The 10,021-nt window shown below is 37.3% G+C and overlaps 1 protein-coding gene across 1 annotated transcript; it reads left to right on the forward strand.

Annotated features, from left to right (window-relative positions):
* The first annotated feature begins 204 nt into the window (after positions 1–204).
* OTOR (otoraplin) lies at positions 205–5,154 on the forward strand. The gene is made up of 4 exons (XM_036748535.1): positions 205–331; positions 688–827; positions 2,735–2,845; positions 5,131–5,154. Exons 1-4 carry the CDS (start codon positions 205–207, stop codon positions 5,152–5,154), a joined length of 402 nt encoding a protein of 133 aa, XP_036604430.1.
* The last annotated feature ends 4,867 nt before the right edge of the window (positions 5,155–10,021 follow it).

Genomic DNA, 10,021 nt, shown 5'->3' on the forward strand with positions numbered 1-10,021 from the left:
AACATATCTATGTAAAGAAAGGGTAGAGGGGATTATGCTTTATAAATAAGTCCACAGAGTGTAGTGTAAGCTGAGGAAGTAGTGGAATGTTAGCCTCACATCCCATTGGTTGAGATTATTTATCCAGATGTTGGGATTTTGCATAAAAGAAAGGAGCTACTGAAGCTGGTCCACATTTGATGGTGAGAGGTACTAGCAGAGACAATGGAAAGAATCATGAAGGGGATATTTTTTCTCTCTCTTTTGAGTCTTCTAGCAACTTGTGTTGTGCATGGAATTTTTATGGACAAACTTGCTACCAAGAAGCTCTGTGCTGATGAAGAGTGTGTCTGTAAGGATTATTTTTTGCCTTTCAAATTATTGCACTATATAATTGAATGTGGATATATTTGCATAAAATCTAATTGTATTTTCTAATGAAAAATGTCCAATATATGCTTGATTAGCATTTTTCCTGGTCTTTTAAATAGTTTCTCTCTTTTAGGGAATATATTTTGCTAAGTATTCTGCCAAGTAAAGCTTTTTTTTCCTTTTTAGTTATTTATGATTTAAGTAGGATATGTAATGCAAATTTTGACCTATATATGATATTTGTCAACTTAAGTTCAATAATATTTTTAATACTACTTTGTATATATTATAATGTGATTTATGCAATAAATGTATCCATGTCTTTTTTTTCCCCAGATACAATTTCCCTTGCTAAAGCTCAAGATGATTATAATGCCCCTGACTGTAGGTTCATTAACATTAAAAAGGGGCAGCAGATCTATGTTTATTCAAAACTAGTGAAGGAAAATGAAGCTGGAGAATTTTGGGCTGGAAGTGTAAGATGAGATTTTATTATACACAATCATGGATATGTAAGGTTGTTACTGTTTGTCTATTTTTGATGAATTTGTCTAATTTTGATGAATTAAAAACTACTCATTGTTTTGAACTATACTAATAATAGGGTGAATGTCAATGTAGAGTGCTATCAAAAAGAAAATTTCAGAGATTATAAAAACATTTTTTGGCTTGTATATTCAACTATTCTATATAAAAAGCATAGACAAATACAGAGCCAAATTCAGTGTGGGTCAGTACAGAACGAGGGACAGAGTGGATAAGGCAACATCTGCCTAGGGCAAATGTTGAGGCAGTGGTGTAATGAGTTACATTTCTTACAGTTTTTATACTGTATGCATTTTTAATGCTAGATAATTCTGCCCCCTCTCATTTGTAAGTATTTATTTTGTGATAAATCAAGTTGCTTGTTTTAACAGTGAATGCTCTTGGATGGTAACCCCCAGGGAGTGAATTTTCAAACCTTTTCTGACACACACATATGTCTTTTCCTAGCTCAGGGTCCAGATGATAGTTTGTCAGGTAATAATAAACTAAAATAAATATATAAATATGAGTATTAGTTGTCATTATGGGAAATTAATCCACTCCTCTTGCTTTTGACTTTATTTCAAAAAGGTTGAGAAGTTTTCTAGGCAAGCATCTTTGGATTGGTCGCTGGGGGCAACTCCTTAATTTACTTAGTTTCTGTCCCAGCATATCTTTAGCATCAACTTTGAATCACAGATTCATTCACTTTGAAGGATCCCAGAGACTAGAATAATAAGAACTGGAAATTTATCTAGTGATAAAAGTTTGCAAGTCACTTTGCATCCATTATCTCCTCTGTGAACCATATAACCTTATGAGATAGTCACCATCAGTATTAGCACAGCCATTTTACAGGAGAGGAAACTGAGGCTCAGAGAGGTTGTGCCTTGCCCAGCATTGAACTAGTAAGTGACAGAATAAGAACTGATACAAGGACTTCCCAACCCAGAGTACAGCAGGCTTTCCGTTTTTCCATGATTGCTCTCAGTTTGACCTATGAGGGAACAAGAATATCCCTGTGTCGTGTAACGAAATAAATGGTCATCTAACCTCTTTCTTGGATACCTCATGTGAAGAGGACTATCTTCTAGAACAGCCCATTTTACTTTGGGTTAGCTCTAATAGTAAGAAAGTTTTCCCCTAAAATCCTAAATTTGTCTCCTTGCAAGTTGAACCCATTGCTTCTAGCTTTGCTCTTGAGCAGACCACAAGACCAATTCCTCTTGCAGAAGACAGCCCTTCAAACACCTTAAAACAGCTCTCATGTTCCCCCAAAAGATATTCTTCTCCATGTTAACCATATTTGATGTTATGGGCTTACTGCCCACTGCACCACACCTTCCAGTACTAGTCGAAGCTTTTTAAAACAGTGGAAAATCTTTGTGAAGATTCTCCAAAGAGGCTACATTCAGATAAAAGTGAAAACTAAGGTTTTGAACCAAGCCTTTGGAGACACTTGTCCTTTTCCATCAAGCCAAATACTATTACTGTAGCATACTTCAGCATCCGATTCCAAAATATTGACTTACTTTGAAGCACCTAGGATCTAAGAGCCTTTTAAATGGAAAAAAAGGCAAGTTAATTAATGTTAAAAGGAAAAGTCCTGTAGTTTTAGCCAACAGATCTTGTTAATCATTCTAATTGTGTGACTTTTATAGACACAGGGCTCCATGCTGCTAAAATTCATGCATGCTACTTTGGGGAAATCTATCATTAGCCTTAGGGCTCTAGATAAACTCCAGTTGCTCTCCTCAGCTTTGCCCACACTGCGTCTACCTGTAAGGGAATGAATTGATTGAAATGTGGATACAAATAGAACCAGTGTGTCTAATAGCTAATTTTTCTCAATATTCAGGTATATGGTGAGCATTATGAGGAAGAAATGGGAATCGTAGGGTATTTTCCCAGCAATTTGGTCAAAGAGCAACATGTCTACCAAGAGGCAACCAAAGAAATTCCTACAACGGTAAGCAACTTTCAAAAATACATGTAATTTTATGAAAATATGATCATAGTAATGACACAGGTAGCCTTAGATTCATAATATTATCTCTTCTTAATATTGTTTTGTCAAAATTGCATATACTTTATCATATACACATATGTACATGTTCAAACACACATGCCTATATTTACTACGTGTACATGTGCATATATGTTCACACATGTACATGCGTACATACATGCATTGGTCTGGATGTGTGATTTGATTAGTGCAAAAGAGAGCTTGGTATAGTGTTTAGGGCGGCATACCTGGAGTCAGGAAGACTTAAGTTTAAATCTTACTTCTGACACATTAGCTCTATGACCATGGACAAGTCACTTAATTTCACTGAGCCTCAATTTCCTTATCTTCAGAACAGGGGGATAATAATACCTGTAGTACTGACCTTGCAAAGTTATGAGACTCGGATGAGACAATACGTGTCAAATGCTTTGCAGACTTGAAAGTGCTCCATGCGCGTTACAGTAATAGCAACTATAATAGTGATAACCGACAATAACAATTATGAGTATAAATATAAGGAACTCCTTCACTGATGCAGATTGATAACCTATAATCTTAGAGGATAGGGGGAGGGGACTGAGAAAGTCCTTTTCCTGTGTTCACATAGTTGGAATGGGTCCAAGATAAGACTTGAACCCAGGACTTCCTTTTTTTAATATTGGCCTTATTTCCACTAAAACATGGAACCTTTCACCAGGTACTACACTATTTTAATATTATTAATATTAATATATTTAATATAATTACTATTTAATATTGAAGACTCTTTTTTTCTAAAGCTTATTTCGAATTTGTTTATATTGTACGTACACATGGCAAAGGTATGATGTTGTTAGAAGTTCCATTGCTACCTAACAATACCATACTTTTGAGACACATGCTTAAGTGCATATGTATATGTGTTATAAATATAGATTAGAAAAAGATTTAATTTGGTATAATGGCCATGAGAGCTGGGCTTAAAGCCAGGCAAACCTGGAATGACCATGGGCAAAGCTCTTAAAACTTTACTATCCTCAGGCAACTCTTGAGTACCCAAACGGTGTGATAGTTGCATGAACGTTGAGTTTGAGTCAGAACACCTGGAGCCAATTCCCAGCTCTGCCACTTCTTAACTCTGTCTCCCAGGGCAATTCATGGGCACTTTTCTGGGCCTCAGTTTCTTAATCTGTAAAATGAAGGAGTTGTACTAAATAATCTCCAAGGTCTTATGAAGATGTAGACAGGTTGCCAATCTGCTTCTGTGGAGAGTTTCCATATCTAGAATTCCCACTAATAAAATAATAGGTCTAGACAAAAAAGGATAGCTTGCTGATTCCATGAAAAAGCCACAAATAGCATTACATAAACCATGTGTTCTGAAACAGGTCCAGTAGTTGGATTTGTTTATTTATGTGGATAGTAAAGGAAAAAGAAGTGATTAACCCACATACTGTATCGAGAAAATTAAAGTATTTTGAAACCATCTGTGAATGCCTTATTTTGAGGCAGACAGACTCTGCTTTATGTATGAAATTACAGCTGTATCCCTTCCAGGGTCCCAGAGCCCAATAACCCAGTGGCAGGAATAAAAAATCCTTTTCATTAACTCAGCAAGGTTGTTGTTTGGACATGGGGAAAGTCATTCTGCTGGCAGAGACTGGAAATGGGCTTCCCAGGAGGGAGGCTGCTGCTTGCTGGGCAGAGTAACTTAAGACCATTTTCTAATAATTCTAAGATTGCCTCTCACCTGTTGTTTACTTTCGGTATTAAGCTGAGAGACTGGGAGAGATCTGTGAAATAGATAAGAAAGGAGGAAACACGCATTTATTAAGTGCTTACTATGTGCAAGCACTATGCTGACTGCTTTACAAATATTATTTCATTAGATCTTCACAACGACCCTGGGAGGTAGGTGCTCTTTTTACAGGTGAGAAAACAGAGGAAAACAGAGGTTAAGTGACTTGCCTAAGGTCACATAGCTAGGAAGTATCTGAGGTTAGATTTGAACTCAGTTCTTCTTGACTCCTGGCCCAGTGTTCTATTCATTGTATCACCTAATACTTATTAGAGAGCTTAAAATTTGTTTGAAAACTTTTATTATTGAATGTGAGAGGGGCCTGTGATGCTTTAGATTTGGAATCAGGGGACCATGGATCGAATCCTGACGTGATACTTTTTGGTTTAACAAACTTCTAAAGAGCTTATTTTTTAATTTTACTTTATTTTTTTGCCGAGTTGAAGTTATACTATTTCTTTTTCAGGACATTGACTTCTTCTGCGAGTAGAAATTTACAGACGTTGAAATTTCTGATGAAAACCTTGGATATATAAAACACACTCATAGCCTCCTCAAACTAAACCAAATCCCCACAGCCAACCCAGAGAATCTTACTTTCTTATAAATTAGTGAAAACACTTGTAAATTTATAGTTATTGCTAAGTCCGGATCATTCTTCCTGTCTCGGTCCCCAACTCCTGTCGACTCCTGTGCTTGGATGGATCTGAATAATTGTTTTTCTGTTTGAAAAATAATATTCTCTGCTCAGCTCTTTCACAGGCCATGTGGGAGGATGAACTAGACGTTACCTATATGGGGCTTTAAGCTCTCAGATGGACAACATATTATAGCTACTCTCTATTTAAAGGTGCTAAGGGGTTGAAATCAATGAGAATGGTTGAGTTGTCCTTTGGACTAGAAACTATTTCTACAAATTAATTTTGTTTGAATAGCCCTGTCTTTTAAACTGCTGTGTTTTTCCCTCCCAAGTTTTAAGTCCTTTTTTTAAAAAAAAATGAGACCTTTTGGCATTTTATAGTTGTATTTTATGACTGGATGTCTTAATTTGGGAGAGAGTACCCTACAGAAGTCACAGCGCATAGGTTCTAACCTAACTTATTAGTCTTATTTCACATGGCTCGGAGCCTTTCATGTACTCTCTTCAAGCCAGCCTGGACTACTAGATATTCTGCCTCTACTCTGCCTTCCGCCATTCTTGGAACATGTCCCTCATTTCTGACTGTTGAAATCCTTTTCTTCCAGCAAGACCCTGCTCAGATGCCTGCCTCTTCCAAGAAGCTTCTTCCACTTGTCCTCTCACCACCCCATCCCTTGTAGTAGCTGAAGTATTTTCTCTCCCTGCAAAAATTCCCTATAGTGTTTTGTCCCTCATTCTTTTTATCATACTTATTTGGATATGTGTCATACAGCTCCTCTCCCTTTAGACTGTAAGCTCTTTGAGGGCAGGAACTGTGTTTCCTTTTCATTTGCATCCATAGCATCTAGCCCAGGGCTTCTTAGAACATTGATTGGGCTTAACGTGCTCTGTTACCATCTCTGCCTACTGAATTGAACTGAATTACGTACCTTGCATGTTCAACTTATTTTCACCAGCTTTTCCATTTTTTACCTTACGTATTCTGAAGTAATTCGATTTGCATGAAATTTCTTTTTCATGTACAAATACCTTTAGCCATAAAAAGATGCTTCAGAAATCCTCAGTAGCGCTATTAGAGGACAAATATCTTTCCATATTGAATTTTTAAGTTGTTTTCGTTGACTTGTAGCACAAATATAACTTTTTGAAAATATGGTTGTAGATTTAATTGCTTATTTACATGTAATTAAAAATACCTGTTTTCCTTTTAAAAAAAATCTATAGTTTCTGTGCTGTGGAAGCGGTTTTTTAAACCTTTGGATATGGAAAAGTTAATAAAGGTTTTAATATAATAACATGTAGTCCTTTGTGGTTTTCAAAGGATCTTTCCACAACAACCCCGTGAGGAGTGTGGTTCAAGGATTATTATGTCCATTTCATAGATGAGAAAATGGAGTCTGTGACTACAGATCAGAGAGTTAGTATGTCTCAGAAGCAGGATTTCACACCAGGTCTCTGGGCTTTAAGTTCAGCACTCTTTCCTCTCTGAGTGCTGCTGACCTTACTAAAATTTACTCTTAATTTAGTTATATTTTCTGCTTGTCTATGTTCTACGTGTAAAAGAGACTATTTGGCCCATTCTGCTATGTATACTGTTATTATATAATTTTTCTGGTGTTACCACTGCTTTCCTAGGTAATAAAGCACTATCACAATTTTTCTGGCGTCTAAAGAGTGCCTAGGTAGCTGAGATGATTTTTAGTGGGGCCCCTAGAGGCTATCCGGGCAAAACCTTGGTAGTAAAGGTGGTAAAGGGCATGGTAAAGGGCAAAACCTTAGACGTTTGTTTTTAGCATTCTCTGTCTCCCCCTTCTGTCCTAATTTTTGGTGCCCTTCTCTCTCAACCCCTTAAATACCCAGTATCTTTATGTGGCTCTCTAAATGCCTAAACTCACTACTCTCTCTCCCTGCCCCCCACCCCCCAACCTTCTCTGGTCTTGTTGTCCCTTGAAACTGTCTCATATTTCAAAATTAGTCTTTCCTTCCTTTCCCCCATTCAATTCCCAATCAAAATTCTCATTTCCTCTGTGTGGCTATCACCTGTTATTAAATTCTTATTAAAGCAATCAGCTTTCTAGTGTGAATAACTAGTAGGTTTAACCCTCTCAGCATATTTGCACTTTAAAAGAGGAAATTATTATCCAGAGAATCTCTAATGAGAGGAATGGGGGTGGCAGAAATTATTTCTAAGCAGAAAATGTTTCTTGGTTATTAAAACAACTTCCTCCTCTTCTGTTCTTCTGTCTCCCTGCCCCCAAACTCTAAAATTTGTCTTAGAAGAAGCTGAGTATGATGAACACAGAGGTGCCAGCAGCTTGGCTACCCACTTCGGAAATGTTGTCCACTTTTAGTTTAAAGGAGTCCTGTACTACAGTGAACAGTCAGTCAATAAGCGTTTATTAAAGACTTATTTCTGTGCCAGGCTACAAAACTACAAAAGATAGGCATATGTACCATGCCTTCTCTAGAGGACTTTGCATCCTAATGAGACAGACCATATGCACACAACTATGCATATGCAAGATATATACCAAATAAATGGATGGTAATTTCAGAGGGAAGGCATCAGCTGGGAGGAAAAAGGAGGAACAGGAAAGCCTAGAATTCCCAGTTAACTCTAGTCCTGTTCTTTGCATCCTCTTTCCAAGACTGTATGTGCATTATTATATATCAGGAGGCCTTGACAGGCCTTGACTAAAACATGGGGTTTTTCAATTCCTGTGTCTGAACTCTGTTGCCTTGGCAACTGCACAGTACAATGCTTAGAGAATAGCACCTATTGAAACAAAGGCAAAGACTTCAGTCCCACTTTGTAGGTTACCCAAGTGTTGCATCTTGCTGGCCTTATGATCATTCAGGATGACAGAAACTGATTAAATGCCACTAGAAAGAAAAAGCCCCAGTATTATGTCTTGTGTCATGTGAGACAGCCAGTCCAATTCAATTCAACCATAAGCACTTACTATGTGTCCAGGATTATTGTAAATGCTGTCTGAGGCTATAGAAGTTTGAGATGGTCCCCTATGATTAAGGAATTTCCAGCACCAAAATGGATGTTAAAAACAATTTGCGGTATGGGAGAAGGGGGAGGTCAGTCAGGCTTATGTAATCAAGGAAATCTTCCAAATGGGACTTGAACTTGGCCTTGCAGGATGGTAGGTTTGTGATAGGCAGAAAAGATGGAAGAGGGCATTGAAGGAAGAGAAGCAGCATGAGTAATGTGTGAAGGCAATAATGAGTGATACATGACCCATAGTAGTCTGGGAAAAATCATTTTGAATTGGAATCACAGAACTTTGGGGTTAGAAAGGACCTTAATAGTCTTTGAGTCTATCTGATTCCTAAAAAAGACTCCCCACCATTTCACAACTTAAAAGTGGTCATCTAGCTTTTGCTTGAACACCCCTGGAAAGGGGAAACCCATTACCTACTGATGTTGCCTGTTCCGCTTTTGGATAGCTTTGATTGTTAGGAAGTTTTGTCTTACATCAAGTTTAAATTTGCTTTTTTGCAACTTCCATAGAGTTCTGCTCTCTGGGGTCAATTAGAGCAAGTCTAATCTGTCTTCTCATGAGAATCCTTCAATTATCTGAAGACGTCTTTTATGCTCCTACCCTCAATTTGCCCTGTAGTCTTCTTTTTTCTCAGTCTTTTGGCCAGTTCTCATGTGGCATGGGATTGAGGCTCTTCTCCTTTCTGAAAGCACTCTACTGGATATTCTCCTTCTTATCCATGTCTTTCCCCAAATGAAGTACCCAAAAGACAACACTATTCTGTAGATGTTGTTTGATCAGGGAATAGTGCAAAGGGACTATCACCTCCACATCTCTAAAAACTGTGCCTAGCATTTTGGGCTTCCGAATCATACTGTTGACTCATATTGAGCTTCCACTCCATCAAAGTATCCAGATTTTTTTCAATCTTCTGACTATGCTTTCTTCAAAAATCCACATGTAAGAATTCATATTTATTCCTGTTAAAATTTATCTTACTACACCTAGCCCAATGTTGTTTCTTGTCAAAGATCTTTGAAATTCTGCCTCTATCAACCAATGTGCTATTTATCCCTCCCAGTTTATAACATTTATCTGGTGAACAAGAGACATGCTATCTGTACCTTTATCTAAGTTATTGATAAAAATGTTCAATAACATATGACAAAACGCAGAATCTGAGATTGCACTCGATATCTGCTTCCAAGCTGGCATCAAATCATCAACAACTATTTTTTGGGTCCTGCTATTCAACCAATTCTGAATATATTCTTGTTGTATTATTTTCTGGTTCTCATATCTCTAACTTCTCCACGAAAAGAACATGAGATATTTTCTCAAATACTTGATAAAATCTAATTAAACTCTGCAGCATTCTCTTGTTTGGCTACTTGAGTAGCATAGTCAAAAAAGGATTAAGGTCAGTCTGGCATGATTTGTTTTCTAGATATTCACTAATCATCTCTTTAATAATATGTTATAGGATTTTGCCAGGAATCTATGACAGCCTACTGGCCTATAGATTGCTGATTTCCTTTTTTTGAGAATTGGAGCAGCACTCAATCATCTGCAATTTTACAGTACTTTCAGGGGTATTGTGAGGGTCAAATGAGATAACAGATGTAACACACTTTGCAAACCTTAAAGAGCTACGTAAATGCCAGTTATTATTACTATCATCATCATCATCATCATTCTTAGCTTATAGTCACCAGGCCTCTGCT

The sequence above is a fragment of the Trichosurus vulpecula genome, chromosome 3 (genome assembly GCF_011100635.1).
Source record: "Trichosurus vulpecula isolate mTriVul1 chromosome 3, mTriVul1.pri, whole genome shotgun sequence".
NCBI lineage: Eukaryota > Metazoa > Chordata > Mammalia > Diprotodontia > Phalangeridae > Trichosurus > Trichosurus vulpecula.